Source organism: Amblyomma maculatum, chromosome 3 (genome assembly GCF_055883805.1).
Source record: "Amblyomma maculatum isolate TAMU_Amacu chromosome 3, ASM5588380v1, whole genome shotgun sequence".
In the NCBI taxonomy this organism is placed as follows: Eukaryota; Metazoa; Arthropoda; class Arachnida; order Ixodida; family Ixodidae; genus Amblyomma; species Amblyomma maculatum.
In genome coordinates, this window is record NC_139346.1 from 101,926,177 (window position 1) to 101,946,276 (window position 20,100).

Sequence of the window (20,100 nt, forward strand, 5' to 3'; positions counted from 1 at the left end):
AGAAGCTGGAATTAATGGCGGATGATCCCTGGCGAAGTAAAAAACGGAAACCTTCTTGGAAAGCAGGCTAGTCATAATTCGATGCTCCTATGTTCCCAAAGATCTGTTTTTTATTGCCTGGATTTCAGACTCTGCAAATGGGTGTTTTTTTTTAATTCAAGAGTACGGTTACATAGTGCCGCCACGCAATTTGTCACAACTTTCTCAAAATGAGCGAGTTTAATGCCACGAGGTAACACGAATTGCTAGTCTGAATTTTTCACAGTAAAAGCAAGGTGTGGCCTCTGGTCACTGAAACTATGCAAAGAGGCACCACGACACTGTTCTTTGCTAGATAAGTGTTGTAGGTTCCACGGCAGCGTCGCCATCCTCGCACAAATTTGTAGATGAAATAACATGAATTAATTTTCTGGACATCAAAGGTGCAGCTGTATTTTCAGACAGAGAAAACACTCCCAAATCAGGCGACGAGGCTTTTACAAGCGCTCACATCAATGTGGTATTCACTGCGATCTGTCCACTACAGCAGTCTATCGTTGCACTGGAATGTTTCTAAAGGTCTATAACTAGAAATACTTCATGTGAGTAACGAAGCAACAATGAATTCGATTCAAAGCGCTAAGCCGCCAATCACAAAGTTTGTCAACTATAATCGTAGACATCCTCGTCGAATTTCTCACAAAAGGTTCGGGGCTCTGCGATAATGGTGCCAGTTGCTCACCGTAGGTGTTGCTCGGACGCCGCCACTGTCTTGAGCCTATTTTAATGGTGGAGGTGGTAAACCAGCGAGTCGGCGGCTTCGTCGAGGACAAAGGGGATACGTGTAGATCTGCCCGCCAACCCCACCTCGAGAGGAACCGAAATCGACGCCCCACACCTTCCCTACAACTGTGACGTACGCATTATTTAACGGGGGTGTTTATTTTAGTCAAGAGCCTGAGAGTCCCCAAGGCAAGCCAGCTTCTGCTTCATCTTCATCACACTCCAGCTTCTCCCTTCTTGTGACCTCTCAAAGTACTTATTTTTACAGTTAACAATCCCGGGGTCTAATAATATAAGCCCTAGCGCTGAGTGGAAACGTCATATGGAGTACAGCGGACATCCACCTATAAAATAAAAGCATTACGCATGATATCACGTTACCTTCCTCTCCTGACGGTCTTCCTGTGTGCTATTCTTCAGTGCATTCTTTCATTTAGATTACTCCGAGAAGAAAACCTTCTAAAAATGCTGAACCCTTAAAGAATCATAGTGTAGAGGCTTCGTTAAGTGTCATTATGATGCGCAAAATCTCATATTTCACATCAGTGTTAAAAATATTACGAGCCTGAGATTTAGATCTAAAGCTGTCACTTTGCATCTATTGCTGAACTAGCACTTTTTCCACAGTTTTACTGAATCTACGTTTACTGTGTTGACATATATTCAAAATAGGTGCCGCTACATATTTCCAACACCTAGATATGAAGGTGTTGCATTGATGAAGTCAGGAAAGGAGGATCTATTTTACAGTGTCTATTTGCAGATGCGGTGCAAAGTTCCCCACGACAATAAAAATAAAAGTACAGAAGCCAAGGTTGAAATATTTCCAAATGAGCGGACAATACCTTTCAACATAGCAAAGGTGCAAATATTATAGATATATTAAACGTAAAAGCCTCCGTTTATAAATTACCTCTTGAATAGAATATATATGCAATATACTTAACTAACTCTCCTATCCAGTACAAATTCATGCCCATCGTCATTCACCTGGCTACGCCCACTGCAGGCGAAAGACACTTCCCGTACCCCTTCGATTAACCGCTCTCCATGCCAGCTTCCTCGGTGTAATCGCCGAAAGCTTCCTTATCGTATTCGCTCGCCTAACCCTCCCCCTCCCCACCTTTCCGCTGCTATGCCTATGCTGATGCGTGGAAAAACAACGTGAGAGCAACAGCTTCATTTGATGCAGAATAGAGCTGCCGCCTCACTAATTAGTCTTCCTTGCGTTCTACAGGGGAGGCTTCGACGTGACCAATGATGATAACGTCTGGACAGTGTTGGCAACCTGCGCACCATACGCGTTGGTGCGTGTAGCATTTGACCAGATGGCAGTGCAGAGGTTCATGGCTGCCAGAACGCTCCGCGAGGCGAAATGGTGAATCTTCGTTTCATTGTCTTGCAATCTTTTCAAGTGAAACCCATTGCGCTGCCAACGTTTAACTTTGTTTTAGGATCGCCATCGCAGGCGCAGTCTTTCTTTTGGCTTTCTTTGTGTTGATGCTCGCCGCCTCATTTGCGGTAATCTTCTGGTACAGAGACTGCGACCCGCTCCTCTACGGTGCCATCACGACGTATGACCAGGTAAACGGTTTCCTTCATATTTTCACTGGCTCACCGATTCAAACGTCATGCGTGCTTTTAAAGCTCGTCCTGCGGACGCGTTGAAACGTTAATGGTGTCTTCTTAAATAATGGGACCGATTATAGATACTAAACAAATGGAGAGCAAATGCCCCCCCCCCTCCCCCCGTGGGAAGATCTACGGTTATGTTGAGATGTATGCCACGATTAACGATCCCCAAAAATATGTCGTTCGTATTATTTTTCCGCTAAAATCAGATGTTTACAATTTATCGGCGTGTATCCAACAAGTATAGTATCGTTCCGATAAATATTTGTCAAAATACTTCACTTAAGGCAAATTTTGAGCCTCTGACCTGCTATTTCGACTATCGAAACGCCAACAGGCGTAAATAACCTGAGCAGCCATATGTGATACGGTATTACGCAGGTGGGAAGATTTAAGAGAGATATCCAGCGCTTTTTGTCACAGATATCGCTACGTTTTAATCGTTTGTTTTTTATACGAACAACCATTTTTTTCCCGCTACTAGGTGTGCCATCCGTTAAACTGATTTGTCGTCTAACAGAATGTGGCATTAAATATTTTTCATTATTTTAACCTTTTAGCGAACGAGATAGTGATTCGCAATTAAAAAAAAATTTACACTAAAAATAAAGGAAAGGCTTAATACGGCGAGACCTAAGTATACAAAGTTAAAGGGCACGACTCCTCCATGAATTTCAGAGGGCCTCAAAGGCACCACAGCCGGGTCTAGAGGATTCGATATTGCCGAGGAAATTTTAAAGGCAGAGGTCGTGGTGGCGCTGGAGGGAACGTGTAAGGAAACTGAAAGGCTGTGTCAAATTCCTTATAGCTTGTTTTCACTCATCATAGTCTATGCGCATTCTGTCTCCCCTATACTTCTTCCCGGTCCTCATGTTTGTGTCTCTCTCTCTGTATTTTTTAATTTCTTCAACCAATTTTTTACTAGTCAGACACATAGTTTCAGGCTCGACAAATGTCACCTTCCTCAGTTTCAGCTGTGTTTCATTGATTAATTTCGTTTCGTACCATACTAAATTTCCGTTCAAATTACTATTCGGCTTCGACATACGAAAATGAGTTCAAAATATTTCTTTTCAGTTATTCAAGCAAATTTAGACCACTGCAAACACGCAACGCCGATATTAGTAGACAGCATTAGAAAAAGCAATTTTGATTTTGCCTTAGTCTTAGATCGGTGCACGAGGGGTGTCACCTTCCAAGATTACCACCAGATTGGATCAAGTCCAAGGCACCGTCTAATCCTAGATCTGCCATTTTCATACGTACCACTCGCTTTGATTTTTTCCATTGGTCTCCACCAGTCGAGTGATTGCAATACCTTGTTCGTACAAAGCGGCATCAATCGTCCTCATTTCCGCATACGCGCAACCTATTACCATGACACTGACAGTAGACAATTTTTGTTATTTATTAAAATTGGTTTTCAGGCAGTATTGTATATTTGAGGAGGTATGCACTGGTATCAGTTATGTTTGCCAGTTGTGTGAAAAAGAAGCAAGTGTGCCAGGCAGCATAAGAAGCGAAGCAACAGGAGAAGAATCAATCGATCGCCGCCAGCCACTGCACTGCACGTGAGAAGAAGAAGCGGCCGGAGCTGGCCACGCGCCGCTAGTCACGCAACTCAAGGTCATTTCATTTTTTATCTAATGCTAGGCTTTAGAATACATCAAAATATATGGCAGCAATGAAAATGAAACCCACCAACTCCTAGGAGTGCGCCTTAGACACACTAAGATTCTCCAAGCCCCACCAAGTACTCTAACTTTGGTAACCACTCTAGGGCACAGGTTTGATAGTTTGATATTTAAAAACCTCAATGAACTTCTGGATATTTTTACGAACGTATATGCGTGCCGGTCGGACATCAACATCTCAGTGATACCCGGCCATTCGGGAGCTCCATACTCAATGGAGGCTCACAAACATAACTAAACAGAAGGCAACCATCTTCATTATCTTTAGGAAAAAAATCTATGTTATACGAAGTGAGTGGTAACTCTTTTTTTAACAGACCTTTGTAGCACGTCCCAGAAATAAGTCCCTTCGCCACAGTGCTAAAATTCGTGAGCTATTTTACAGATGAGGCAGTTAGATTCCCATTGTAGGAAAAAGCCACTTTTTTCTTGGAAACGCTTATAGGCTATATTCCAATATGGAGTTTGAAAATAAATCTTTTTGTTCTCGGTGGAACCTGGATCTTCTTAACCTTCTTCGAAACAATACTGCCTTGGCCTCCAGGATATACGGCCCTGTACATGGGCTCCGGAAACAGTGTCACATAAGTCTCTGTACAGTGTCTGTCGCTTAACATTGCTTAGGTAATTCATTGAAAACCTGGAAGTTATAATTCTTACATTGGAAATCACTTCTTTAAAGAAACCGCAAATCCCTCTTGTCATATACACCATTCCAATAACAAAATTGGGCAGGCATGTCCAAGAACTACTTGGTACACGTTACACAAAAAAGTATTTGACGGAAAAACATGAACCTATTTTTTGTTCGCCGCACGACCAAATGCGCAATCCCCAGCTGCCTACTTTGACGTACGTACCTCCGAAAATTCGCCAGAATAGAGAGCTTTTTTGCGGAGACGAAAATAAAAAATGCTCATCTTTCCGCGATCAGTGCAGCACTTGCAGTACGTACCAGAGCTTGCTTACAAAAAAGGTACAGACTGTTGCTCTAGCAAACAAATACAGATCCGCGGTTTTCCATTGCTCAGCTTATTTTTTTATTGGACCTGCGTTTACTAATAGCGTTCTGTATCATGGTAGAATGCCAGAGGGACACTTAGGTATTTACAGGGGTTGTAACCTATTTAGGAATGGCAAAACATTGGGGTGGATGGCTATTCCCGGCTTTCGTTTACAGGCTACAAAAGTAAAGCTGGTGGTTTATAAGACGATGTGGCAGTTTTCTGTGCAAACAAAAGAGCATTTGCAGGACAGAAGACGATATAAAGAGCTTAAGTGAGATTACTGAAAGCTTGGTTAACTGGGGAAACTGCCGGGGGTTTGGGTTGAAGACCAAATTGCAGATTACGTGAAACGCGCCGCAACCAGCCTAGTGCCGCTTTCGCTTCAACATCTAGACGATTGTAGATCTTAAACCAATTTTGAGTTGCATTAAATGCCACTTTATGTTAAATATATTCCCTTAGATGAAGACACGATTGGAATGAACGTTGCGGTGTGTTTGAAATTGCCATCTAGGTCATGTGGCTGTGACTTCATGACCCTCTCGACCAATCCGCGTTTACCACTAATTCCCAACTAGACAACACCTGCCTTTCAGCGAAATGGGATTGTTGGGCTATTAACTAAATCCACGCAATGTCAATGCGCTAACAATGAAATCAGAACCAACACTCGTGATTGCCCCTAACGTTTAAAGTCTGTAAAAGAGTGACAGCGCTGTTGTAATTTTGCGACTTTTTATAGGAACCATTTTTCAAAATTCTTCCAACATTATTGAACATACAAAAGAGCACATAGCAAACGAAATACTGTAAGCATGCTTAAGCTTGACCTTAAGAATAGGCGTGATGGGGCCTTGAACTCTGTCTTCTCTCCCATTCCGCGAATTATTATGAAACATTCGTACACCTCCCAAACACACATTAGAAATATATAAGCACTAAAATTGTTTTGCTAGGTGCATCTCCAACACTCCTAGTACCAGCGAGCCTCCGTAAACTGTGCTTCTTGCGCATGGCATGCATACGGTCAAAGTTGTAATTCCAAAGAAGACGAGTTTATTATAATGATTGCTTCTAAAATGCTCCCATTAGAAAACCTCATGATTTTGCGCTTCAATGGCACCCTTCGCAAATTTGTTGGTTTGGTTTAAATGTGAGATACTGAAATAACCGTGCGATGTAATCTGGTTGTGGCACGATCGCCTTGTCCCCCAATCGAAAATTTTCCGGCAGGTTTGGGTGAGCCGCCGTAGGAAAGGTCTGCGGTAAGCCCGGCAGTATCTTCTGCCGGAACGAGCTGTATACGTTATCGAGCAATATTCGCATTCATGAATAATATCACATTTTTTTTTTCTAGATGGGCTCTATACATGCGCATTTTCTGTTCCGGTGAATTACTCAAATTAGTGCTGGAAAATGTATCACAGAGATAAATTTTGCCTATGGGCTTAGTTTACTCATGATTGCGTCAAAATGATAGAGCAGCATAACGGCAGCCAAATTATATTCCTTTTTATGAAAAACAACAATGTTTGACGCTTTGTATTTTCTGTTTCAGATCCTTCCTTATTATCTGAGGGAGAGCTTCTCTGACGTAACCATGTTGAGGGGACTGTTCTTGGCTGGAATTGTCTGTGCTTCTACAAGGTACAGTGTTGCTGGTCATCCGTAGCTAATAAACCTTTGGATATTTATTTTATCGAATGGTACACGACCTACCATTTTGATAAAGAGAGACAAACAGAAAAAAACATGCGACTATTTTAAGAGACGCACATTACCACGATTTGAACAAAAATGATATTGTGTACAGCCACCGCGATGTGGCCAATGTCTAGCCATTCACATATTACCACTGTCCTCGGCAAACAAAGCATGCTTTTGTGCTTACGAAATGGTCATGTAAGCTCACTTTATGATGCTAGTAATGACTTTAAAATGCTACAAGCAGAAATACTTCTTTCCGCCTACTCGCAGCACGGTTTCTTCAGTCGTCAACTCCCAAGCAGCGATGATCTATACAGATATTGTCACACCTTTCGTCAAGATCAGCGAGCGCAAAGCAGTTAATCTCATCCGTATTCTCGGTAAGATATATGGCAAGTTTACTTAAAAATTTTGTTTTCTGAGCTGTAAATGGCTTTAACATGTATTGAGAACACTACATGTTGGTTCCAGCATGTACGTCTGACTTCATAAAGGGAGGTTTTTGTAAAAAAAATTATTTTAAAGTCTCTTGGCCATTACAAAATTTTCCAAGGATCTTTACTCCTTGAGTGATGAGAGCAGCTTTAGTTTAGAATAAAAGCATTTCCTAAACCTTAAGTGCGGCACATTAGTAGGAAGCCAAAAAGTTTTCGTCAAATTTGTGGGATGAGCAGCAGGAAAGATACCAAACAGAGACTCAGGAATGGCTCAAGAATGCAGACAACGTTTGTAAAACGATTGTAAAGCTTTAGTAATATTGCAATTTTCGTATCGCTTCGCGCCTTTCCGAAACAACTAAATCCTTTTCTAATTAAATCACTCTATTTTTTTACTTTGTTGTGTTCTGAAACGTTGTTTGTATGTTTGAATAAATGTGATTGTATAATGTGACCACTGTCGTTAGTACATATTGCTTTCATGTAATTTTCAAATAGTTTTGTTAAGCTGACAGAAAAAGAAATGTTTAGTGTGTATTTGTTGGGCCCCATAAAGACAAATTTTGTCGCCGAAGTTTTAACTTTATATACCATTTTTATTATAATAAAGAACTTTCAAGCTTCAAAAAGCAGGAAGAAGTGATAGACCGATATTTATATGTTTTGCAAAATGCCATGCACACAAAAGCACTGAGATGAACTGGAGTGCAGGTGATATATGTAAAAAGACACCTTCAACACTCACCCTCAAAAGGTCAATTTGAGGCTCCATGCTTCGCGAAGATACCTTATTGCTTATAACGAGATTCTCATGGACAATTGTCATGCACATTAGGCCAATGAATTAGTGTTTTTTGTCTAATCTCAATTGCCACAGCTAGTCGCGGTGCAACGCTTTTTATTGAACACTGTAACCTATGTAACACCGGAGTGCGTGCGGATTGCTTTCAAAACCGCGATTCTTGATTCTAGTTGCAACTCATGTGTCAGTAATGGCGCAATTCATTATAGCACACGATGTTTCGTTTCAGCTTTTGCGAGTGGCACCTTAATGACCATCTTTGCACTATTTGTTCCATTCCTTGGGAGCGCCATGCGGGTATGTGCGCAGTGTTTTGAACACCAAGTCTTCTATATTGCAGCTATGTCTCCTCTTATGCCTTCACTAGTGTCAATATGGCGCAGCTGTTCGTGTCCTTGTACTCTTCGGGCTCTGGTCCATTTGCGGGTCTTGTGCTGCTTGCGATATCATCTCCATGGGTGAATGCGAAGGTTTGTGTTTTTTTTTCTCATTACAGACTACCTCCTCCCACGGTCTTTGATATTTATCACCATACATAAATGCCTTGGTAAAGGCAGCTTGGTCGATATTTCGGGCCCAGTGTTTTTTTTTCTTCTTAAAAATGCGTGCGGCCGCGAAGTGACACTAGAATCAAAACTGAGGTGGTGACCATGCCTGGGCATTGAAAAACACAAATTGTGGTTTTTGGGTATCAACTCTGTTATCAGACTGCCATCACCAAATGTTTATGCTAGTTTATTAGTTTCGGATACTTCTCCCTTTTTGATTTAGCAACATGCCACTAGCTCCCGCATCTTATCGTACTGAGTGTTCGAGCACTCAAATAGTTTTTATCTTACATTGTATATTGCCCATTAATTTTCCAAGATATACTTGCAAAGAAGCATTTCTGGGATTACTCCAGTATACTTACGGTCGTTTTCTGCTTTAAGTGGCCACAGCATTTAATTGCTTAGTTCACTCCTATTCAAATCGTCAAAGCCAAATATATCAGCCAAAAACGATAATAATTTGCATTTCGCCAAAGCAGAGACGTACGTATTAACAATACTGTAATACTTTTCTACCTGTGCATTTGTGTACTCGTTTTCACTAGTTATGCTGCTTTGACTAAAATGCGCTGTAGTATGAAGGCTTTTGTTGCAGTGAAAATATCTGTATTGTGGAGAAAAATGCTACAGTCATCTGTAGTACTTTACCATACTGTGCCAAAATCTACTATACTATGTATTACTGTAGTGTTCTATGCAGGATTACAGTATTACTATATTTTACTACGCTCATTTTTATAATAACTAAAATTCTGCCGCAGACGCAAAAGGGAACGATTAGCAAAATCCGGACAACCCTCACTCGAACTATCCTCCGGTGCAGGTTGCAACATGCCAGTGCCTCGTCGCATCGATGATCGCTGATGATACTTATTCTTTGTGACATATTTTATCAGCCAGGCGCACGCTTTCAACCTAACCTTATTGCACAGTCACTGTGGTACAACTTCCCTTTCACAAGCATTCCTCATTACCTCGCTGCAGTAGTCTGAGCATGGTCTGATCACAGCTCGTGAGGGGAATAGCGGTTGTAAGAAAATAACGCCGCAAAAACGCTTATCTAAGTCTAATGCGCCAAGCATGACAAATAGCATTCCATTCAGACATAGTACTTTATTAGGTACACCATTAAATAGTACTAGTGCCTGCTTAAATAAAACTGAACTCTAAGTTGGCGCATGATAGCCTAAGTTGCTTATGCGCCACTAAACCCTACACAACAACAACAAAACTGAACATGGGCTAGTGCAAAAAGCGCTATCCTTCATCCGGGCTGCTGATGAAGCTAAAACCAGAAGTGTCAAGCTGAACATCCGGGGAAACCACAAGAACGCAGGCACTTGTGCATCCGTTTTCATGCGCGCCGCAAAACAAAATTTTGTTTCTTCTTGTGGTACACTTCATTTTGGGTGTACTAGTACTCGAGAGCCTCAGTCACATAAGGTGCACAGCCATGTGCACTTGCTGACGTATACCGTGTCATCGCTCTCCATCTCGAAACAAATCGCCAGTATTCCGTCCGGAGAACGTTTGGGCCTGTCAATCTAATGTATAACATGAACATCATAATCACCATCATCAGTCGAACTATACGCACTGCAGGGCGAAAACCTCTCCCATTTTCCTCAAATTATACCGACTATTTGCAAGCTGTATCCACTTGACTGCTGCGGGCTTCTTAACCTCATCCACACACATAATGTTTACGCCCCTGCTACGCTTTCTTTCCTTGGAATCTACTTGATTACTCTTAGAGACTATCAGTTATCTTCTCCGCATTACATAAATAATAATAAAAATAATAGTAATGTGAGCTCTCCACGGATCTTCTTTCATTTGTACATACCATGATCTTCTTCTTCCTCTTGTACATACCATCATCATCGTCCCACGGCACCGGCTCTGGCGCGCGCTTGGGTTTTCTCCATCAGATTAAACGCTGACACGGCATACCTTGCCTTGCCTTCACGACCTTGCCGTCTGGACCTGGCCTTCTTTCACAAGTGGTGGAGGTGAAATTTGATCCCCTTGCTGCCTTGTGTCCTGCATCTCGCTGGAGCTACGTTCCGGTCGCCGCTTAACAACTACCATCGTCATGTCAACCGAGAGCAGTCTCGACCCGGCCGGACCCTCTACCTCGGCTACACCGCCGTCTCCGATGGTGCCCACACGACAACGCGACCCGCCGCTGTTCGCTGGTCGTCGCGACGAAGACGTCGATGACTGGCTTGACACTTATGAACGCTGCAGTGCCTCCAACCGGTGGGATGATGCTTTGAAATTTTGAACGTATCTTTCTACCTTATTGAGGTCGCCAGAAATTGGTTTATTAACCGCGAGCCCGACACCACAAACTGGCCCACCTTCAAGCAGCAGTTCCGACAGTACTTCGCCGACCCGGCTGTTCGGACGGAGATCGCAAGAAGCTCGCTACCCGCCGTCAAGGTCCCGATGAGTCCTATGCGTCATACATAGAGGCCGTGCTGGCACTCTGTCGGCGTATCAGTCCCACCATGCCGGAATCTGAACGTGTACACCATGTCTTGAAGGGAATCAATTCAATGGCTTATACCACCCTAGTTGCCCAAAATTCATCAAGTGTTGATTCCATTATAACGACCTGCCAACGCCTCGACCAGCTACAGTCCTCCCGATTGCAGCCCGGCTTCACTACTGCCCCGACCTCTACTGACCTCGATCTACCAGCCATGATTCGAGCGATAATCCGCGAGGAGCTCCAAGCCCTCAGCCCTTTCTGCCGGCATGGGTGCGATCATTCGTCTCCTCCTTCTAACGACGCCGGCCTCCGCCACATCATTAAAGAAGAGTTGGCCACTATCAACCACCCTGTCACACCTTATCCTCCTGTACCTCGCCCAGCACCGACTTATGCTCGCGTCGCTGCATCCCCTCCTCCTTTTGTTCCCCCACCCCAAGCACCACCCTACAACCACATCAACGCCATGACGACGGCTCAACCGACGCCACCCTATTACGCACCTTGGCGCCCCTCTCGCCCAGTCTGCTATTATTGTGGAATTCGAGGACATATATCTCGCTTTTGTCGCCGACGCATTCAGAACGAGCGACGTGGTTATGACGCCTTCGAAAGTGACATACCTGCATATTATCAGCGACGACCAATTCCCAACCAACCTCGTCGATTCTCTCCACCGCCGGCATCCTCGTCTGAACCAAGTGGGGCTCACGTATCCCGACGCCGGTCCCCTTCCCCATACCGCCGCTCTATTTCGCCACTTCGACCAGCAACAACTGTTCCTGTCCGTAATTCGGAAAACTAAGCGATTCAGTTTCCGGAGGAGAAACTGCACTTTGCGAACTTACAAAAAGTCCTCCTCATCGCCCGTACAATATGATTTCCGTTTTAGCTGAAGGATTCCCGGTCGAAGCTTTGATTGACACAGGAGCTGCACTTTCTATTATTCATGCTGATTTGTGCCACCGTTTGCGGAAAGTAACGACACCATATGATGGACCTGAACTTCGTGGAGCAAATGGCGTCCCTCTGCACCCTTCAGCAAAATGTACAGTTCGAGTTGTTATAGACGGCGTCCGCTACCATGTGCAGTTTGCTGTGCTTTCACCATGTGCGCATTTGATTATTTTAGGATGGGATTTTTTGTCAACCACTTCAGCATTAATTTCTTGTGGCGACCGTGTCATCCATATGACAGACAGTGATTTTTCATCTGACATATCTGCACGGCATCATTTCCTCATTGCCGCAGCTGATACTGTATTGCCTCCACAGTGCGAAACACTTATTACGGTTGTTTCCGAACACATCAGTAACGGGGATGTACTCATCGCACCATCTCATCGTCATCTTGCACGTGAAATCGCCTTCCCATCAAGTCTTGTACGATTCCGCAGCAGCTCAGCAATAGTAGCTGCCACGAACACTTCCCGTGAATCCCTCGTTCTGACTAAAGGAACTTCCCTGACATGCATAGTGGATGCTCACCCTATATCCATGATGGTGCTCACTGCCCGCTACTTCCGCAACGTGATTCATCGCAAGTCTGTCTTTCCATGCTGTCGAAGACAATCAATCCGAACCTCCTGCCACACCAACGACAAGAATTGCTGCAATTGCTTCAAGCCCACCAAGGCATTTTTGATGCCACTTCCCCACCACTGGGACGGACTAGTGTTGCACATCACCGCATCCTTACCGAAGGTAACTCAATTGTACGCCGACGACCTTATCGAGTTTCTCTCTCGGAAAGAAAAGTAATTGAAGAAAATGTCAATGACATGCTCCGTCGCGATATTATTCGTCCATCAACAAGCCCATGGTCCTCGCCAGTAGTATTAGTTAAAAAAAAGGACGAATCGGTACGATTTTGTGTTGATTATCGCGCACTCAACAAAATTACCCGCAAAGATGTCTACCCGATGCCACGTATTGATGATGCCCTTGATTCTCTCCAAGGTGCCGAATATTTCTTGACATTGGACCTCCGCTCAGGTTATTGGCAAATACCTATGCATGAGGACGACAAAAAAAAAAAAACCGCTTTCGCAACTCCCGGCAGGACTTTACGAGTTTAATGTTATGCCCTTCGGTCTTTGTAACGCACCCGCAACATTTGAAAGAATGATCGATACTGTACTTCGTGGTTTCAAATGGAGAACCTGTTTATGTTACCTGGATGACATTGTTATATTTTCGTCAACTTTTACTGACCATCTCACGCGCCTGAATGAAGTCCTCATGTGTCTTGCTTCAGCGGGCCTTCAGCTCAACACCAAGAAGTGCCACTTTGCAGAGAAGGAAATTAAAATATTAGGACATCTGGTTAGCCATGACGGCATTCGCCAAGACCCTGAAAAAATAACCGCAGTCTTGAACTTTCCTCGTCCGCAACGGACTACAGATTTGCGCAGTTTCCTCGGCCTGGCATCCTATTTCCGGCAATTTATAAGACATTTTGCAACTATTGCTGCGCCACTTCATGAGCTACTTAAAGCGCGCAGCCCTTTCGTGTGGACTGAACAGTGCAACACTCCTTTTAACGACCGAAAGCACGCCCTCACCTCAGATCCAGTTCTTGGCCACTTCAGCGACAGCGCTCCTACCATCCTGCACACTGATGCCAGTGGTCACGGTCTTGGCGCTGTACTTCTGCAGCGCAATGCAACTTCACGTGAGAAAGAGATTGCCTTCGCCAGTCGGACCATGACTCCAGCTGAGAAAAACTACACCATTACCGAGCAGGAATGTCTCGCCGTTGTCTGGGCTGTTCAAAAGTTTCGCCCTTACCTATATGGTCGGCATTTCACAGCTGTGACCGATCACCATGCGCTTTGCTGGTTATCTTCGCTGAAAAATTTGACAGGCAGACTTGGCCGCTGGATTCTACGCCTGCAAGAATACCATTTCGACGTCGTTTATAAATCGGGCCGCCAACACCAAGACGCCGACGCTCTTTCTCGCTGCCCGGTTTCGGAATCAGCCTGCTGTTTTTCTTCACAATGCATTTCCACCTCTGACCACAGCCGATCATCGCTTCCATCGACGCATATTACGGCAGTTTCTTTTGACGACTCTGAGAACAAGCATGCTCTCCGCTCACAGCAATTAGCTGATGCCTACTGTCGGCCTATCATCGACCGCCTTATCGGCGCTTCGAGCCCACCCAACGCTAGGCTTCGCCGACAACTTCGCAATTTCAAGCTTGAAGATGGCATACTACGCCGCTACGTGTATTATCCTTATGGAACTCGCTGGCTCCCAGTCGTACCGCGTATGCTTCGCCCACGTATACTAGCGCCTTTCCACGATGACGCTACTTTAGGTCACCTTGGTTTTAACAAAACATACGACCGCGTAAAAAGACGATTCTTTTGGCCTGGCCTGTCTACCACCGTAGCTAAATACGTTGCTTCCTGCCACCTGTGCCAACGTCGCAAGCGGCCGACTTCTTCCCCCGCTGGTCTTCTACAGCCCCTTCCCTGTCCCGCCACACCATTCGACGTAGTCGGCATCGACTTATATGGTCCCCTACCTCTCTCCAATGGTGGTAACCATTGGATTATAACAGCTGTCGACCACCTTACACGCTATGCTGAGACGGCCCCTGTACCGACTGGTTCCGCTGAAGAGGTAGCTAATTTCTTTTTGCGGTCAATTGTATTGCGTCATGGCGCTCCTCGGGTGCTTCTAAGTGACCGCGGGACGGGCTTCTTATCGACACTCGTATCCGAAGTTCTTCGTGCGTCATCGACCCTCCATAAGACAACCTCAAGCTACCATCCCCAGACTAACGGTCTGACTGAGCGATTTCACCGCACCCTATCGGATATGCTATCCATGTACATCACACCGGATCATCGAAATTGGGATACTGTTCTACCATTCGTCACATTCGCGTATAATACTGCAGTACAGCGGACTGCCGGTTACTCCCCATTTTTCCTCGTTTTCGGCCGTCCTCCCACTACAATCCTCGACACTTCCTTCTTTTCTACGCCCGACTACTCCTCATCATTACCAGCCCAGTTCTTATCCCGTGTGGCCAGATGCCGTCATCTTGCCCGCCTCAACACAGAAGCGTGCCAGCAAGACCGCAAGAGTCGCTACGATTCGAAGCATCGCGTCGTCTCTTTTCGTCCTGGTGACGAAGTACTGCTCTATACACCACTGCGCACCCCTGGCCTTAGTGATAAAGTTCAGCACCGCTATCTTGGTCGCTACAAGGTAATCAACCAAACTTCCCCAGTAAACTACCAAGTCACACCTGTTGATCCCCCAGCTGACCGACGCCACCGTGGAACTGAAATAGTTCATGTATCTCGCTTGAAGCCGTTTGTGCGCCGCGGTACATCGGTTGGTTAGGAGCGGCCAGGCTGGCCGCTTCCGCCCCCCCCCCCCCCCCCGCCCGGGAAGATTGTGTGAGCTCTCCACGGATCTTCTTTCATTTGTACATACCATGATTTTCTTCTTCCTCTTGTACATACCATCATCATCGTCCCGCGGCGCCGGCTCTGGCGCGTGCTTGGGTTTTCTCCATCAGATTAAATGCTGACAGGCATACCTTGCCTTGCCTTCACGACCTTGCCGTGTGGACCTGGCCTTCTTTCACAATAATAATATTACCTTTATTTTCCATCAAGGTGATGGGGGAGGCAGGGAGAAAAAGCCGAGCAATCGGCTTGACGAGCTCCCACCCTTCCCCCCCCCCCCCCCGAAGAAAATACAAAGTAAAAATAAAATAAATAGAAGTATATTCGACGAGACATTGCGTTCAATGATAGCGCATAAAAAAATTGACAAGAACGAGCACTTTATTGCACATGAACAGAGAGTCGGTAACAAAGAAAAGAAAAGCGAGATCGCAGTATGATAAGGCAAAGTAAAACAGCAGAAAAAGGATCAATTTCTTTCCATATAGCAGTAGTAATAATAGCAGTGTCAGCAATGCAGCAGTGACAATAATAATAGCAGTGTCAAACTGTCGCACACAGAAAAGAAGAAGAAAAGACAGCAAAACATTTAAAAATTGAGTTTTTACACAAAAGAAAAACAATCGCAATCAATTCCCCTCACAAAGGTAGTACATCAAGGTAACAACTTTGAAGGCTTCAAGTAGCATATCAAAGACAAACAGGTTCAGTCGCTGATAAAACTACTCTGACGTCATCTTTCGGTGACTGTTCGAGTTGAAAATCATGCTTATGCAGTAAGTTTAACAATTTTGGAAGGCGAGATTGAATCATCTGCTGACCATAATTTGTTCGGCATTGAAATTCGTTCTATACGTCTGAGTTACGAGTAGGGTAATGCACTTCCTTTCTCTGCAGGCAAGCCAGTTCTCTTAAAAAGCTGACATTGTTACGTATTTCCTTTTTATAGGCTAAAGCTAAGTGATAAGCGTACATATCATGTATCGCCATTATGTTGTTTCTGGAAAAGTGGAAGAGATGGATGGTCATAAGGAACGTTAGATATAATTCTTAACATATTTTTCTGCAGTCGATGTATTTTATGCATGTTTCTTAGGGTTGCGTTCCCCGCACCAAATGACAATATTTTGTGTGCGAGTGAAACAGTTCATTGTATATAAGAACTTTAACTTGAGTAGGGAAGGTGTGTTTGTTGATAGTCAAGCCAACAGCACGTGACAACTTGTGTACAATGTAATCTACCTGGTCGTCTATCTTCATTGATAAACACGTTTCTATTTTTCGGACGAAAGAGAATAGCTTTAGTTTTATTGGCATTTACTGTTAACTTGTTTCGTTCAGACCATTCTTCAAGCCTTATAAGCGCTCTGCTTGCCTGGTCAATTAAACGATTAGGCGAAGTCGCAGAAAAAAGTAATGTCGTGTCGTCTGCATAAATGACAAATTTGGCTTGGTCGTCTATGTCAACAATATCATTTACGTATATATTAAATAAAAATGGCCCCAGGATGCTACCCTGAGGCACGCCAGATAAGATTGACTTGGTGTCAGAAAGATAGGGCCCAAGTTGAGCAAACTGTCTTCGGCTAGCCAAGTAAGATTTTAAAAGTGAGAGGGCAGTTCCACGGAAACCATATATTTCTAACTTTTTTAAAAGTATATTGTGATCTATACAATCAAACGCTTTGGAAAAATCTACGTAAATTTCTAAAGCTAACTGCTTTTCTTCGAACGCTTTCATTATAAACTCTTTTTGTGTCAATAGAGCAAGTTCCGTTGATCGATGTTTGCGAAAACCAAACTGTGCAGAGTTCAGTATCCCGTACTTATTGCTGAAACTTAACATTCTGTTCAATATTATCTTTTCCAGCCCTTTAGAAAAGACGGACAACACAAATATGGGTCTGTAGTTCGCGATATCGTCTTTATTCTCTTTTTTGTGCAAAACTGTCACTTTAGCTATCTGCATTCGCGTGGGGAATCGACCTTGAGACAGAGGTTGAAAATGTGGCTTAGGCATGGTGATAATAAATCCAGTACAAATTTCACAGGCTTGATTTTTAGACTATCGGCATCGGTGCTAGCACTGTTGTTTAACCCTGCGAAGGTTGAAATCACTTCAACGTCAATCACATGACTCAAGAAAATGGAATCATCATTCGCTGACCCAATATAGCTCCGCGAGTGGTTATCAGCCTACTTCAACAAAAAAATCATTAAACGTGTTAGCTAAGCAGGACCCACTTAGCTGCCCATCCTTCCATTTAATTTTCATTGGTTCACTTTGGCCAGGACTAGGATTTATTAAATAAGTGAGCTTTTTCCATGTCAGGTCAGTTCTGGTTCCGCAAGAAGAGAATTGATTATAGAAGTATTGTTCTCTTGCACGTCTAATTTCTTTTGTTAATTTATTTCGAAGCGACTTGTACGACTTCCAGCCCATGCCCGTTTCTTCTTCTTGGTTTCCACAAGAATGTCAGTAACTTGACTTATTGCTCTGGCCCACTCTGTACGCTTCCTATCTCCTAACATTACCCCATCATTTTTCTTTCCACAGCCCTCTGCGTTGTCCTCAACTTAGGTAGAGACATTTTCGTTATGCTCGATGCTTCAGCCCCATAGATTAGTACCGGTAGGTTGTTACTGTTATACACTTACCTCGAGTGAAGCCGGTAAGCTGCTAGTCATAATGTGTGAGTACCTTCAAAATTCGCTCCATCCCAATCTTATTTTATCAGTTATTTTTGTTTCGTGGTCTGGATTTGCGATTTTTCCCGGTCATAAATAGACATGTCCGCTCACCACTTCCAGCGCTTCGCTACCTAGTGTAAACTGCTGTTCCTCCTTTCACAGGCTGTTCAAGATTACCTTACCGTCCTGCATATTGATTTTCAAGCCTATAACTTTCTGCTATTCATGTCCAAATTATCAATGATTATTTTCAGTTCAGCTCCGGAGTCACTTAGCAAGGTAATGTCATCAGCGACGTGCAGATTACTGAGGTATTCTCCATAAACCCTTACGCCTAACTTCTCCTATTCCATGTCTTTGAATACTTCCTCTAAGCAAGCTATGAACAGCACTGGGGGGGTCGTGTCTCCATTCTGTATGGGAATTTTTTAATTTATTTATGCAACACTATAATTTCAGTGCAGCCACTATGTGTATCTTCCAGTGCTTTCAAATGTTACTCTACACCCTGAGTTTTCAATGTGTACATACCCTTATTACTTATTCAAGTGTTTCTTTATAATCAATGAATGCTATATAAGGGCTGGTTATATTTCGAGTATTTTGCTATCACCTGATTAATAATGTGGATATGATCGATGGTAAGTATCCTTTCCGAATTCTTGTTTGATTTTATGGTTGATTGAAGCCGAAGGTTGTCATGATCCTATTAGCGATTACCTTAGTAAATACGTTGTACATAAAAGATAGTGAGCTGACTGGTGTCTAATTTTTCAAGTTCTTGGCGTCCCCTTTCGTTTGAATTAAAATAATAATGCGATATTATCCATAACTGCGCTTTTTTCGATGTCATCAGGCGTTTTGTATACAGGGTGGCTAGTTTTTGTATAGTACGATATCCGTTTCATCCTTCAAGAAACCTGTAGTTACCTGATCCTTCCCAGCTTCTGTCGCCCTTCATAGATTCTAAGGTTAATTCAGATTTCAGAGCATCTTATATCATCATCATCATCGTCATCATCAGCTTGTGTATAGACCGTTTTACCGAGAGCAAGCAGGAAAGGAGGAAAACACTCTCTAACCAGATTCCTCGCGCCGGCCCATTGTTGCCGGTACCGAGTATTCATGTATAGCAGAGCAGCCTTGCACCTTAGTATATTGTCGTTTGATAGACTTAAATACCTCGATTAGCGCCCCTTTTAGTATTAATGTCATCAAACCAGCAGTGCGTTATAACGCAGAGCACAAACAAAGAAATCGCAAGGCGATTGCCGAGAGCGTATTCGAAAAGCATGCAACGACAGTCCGAGTTCGGCTGTTTCTGCTTCACCGCTTTCCAGTCTATGCAGATTTAATTCGCCTATAAACGTTTTGAGTGCGCCAGATGGACTTGGTACCGATGACGGCTCCATTTTACTTCCTCCGCCGTACTAAACACACACGCCGAGCAGGCCATGCTTCCCGCAAGTCATCCGCGCCAACGATACGGTGGATCTCTACAGCCAGCGCAAGAAGAGTGTGCCAAAATCGGTTCTTCGCTGACAGTACGCTGACAGTACGCTGACAGTACGCTGACAGCAAAAGTAACAATCTTTCTCGTGGATTTTTGGCCCATACCGTTTTTATAATAATTGCACAAAAAAGAAGTTTCGCAACACATTGCCGCTGGTGCGGCACACGGCTCATCGTCTGCATGCTGGCTCCGCTGGCGTCACCGAAATTTACATCTTTCTTTTACTGATACAATGGGGTTGGCAGTAAGGCAGTTCCATGAGAGGCCATTTACTCTAGCGCTGAGCAATCACAAAGCACAGTCGGATGTTCCTTCGACGCGAAACAACTTAGTCCTAGCGACAACTAGGGAGTAGCGCTCGGCAAGAGTGCCCG

General features: G+C 44.0%; 1 protein-coding gene across 1 annotated transcript in view; it reads left to right on the top strand.

Moving 5' to 3' along the window:
• LOC146195436 (putative sodium-dependent multivitamin transporter) overlaps window positions 1-20,100 on the top strand; it is a 112,993-nt gene that overhangs the window by 68,719 nt on the left and 24,174 nt on the right. The window contains exons 7-12 of the mRNA XM_084596797.1: window positions 2,000-2,140; window positions 2,217-2,346; window positions 6,654-6,742; window positions 7,073-7,182; window positions 8,271-8,338; window positions 8,425-8,511. Coding sequence (XP_084452923.1) covers window positions 2,000-2,140; window positions 2,217-2,346; window positions 6,654-6,742; window positions 7,073-7,182; window positions 8,271-8,338; window positions 8,425-8,511 — 625 coding nt within the window. The remainder of the gene's footprint in view (window positions 1-1,999; window positions 2,141-2,216; window positions 2,347-6,653; window positions 6,743-7,072; window positions 7,183-8,270; window positions 8,339-8,424; window positions 8,512-20,100) is intronic.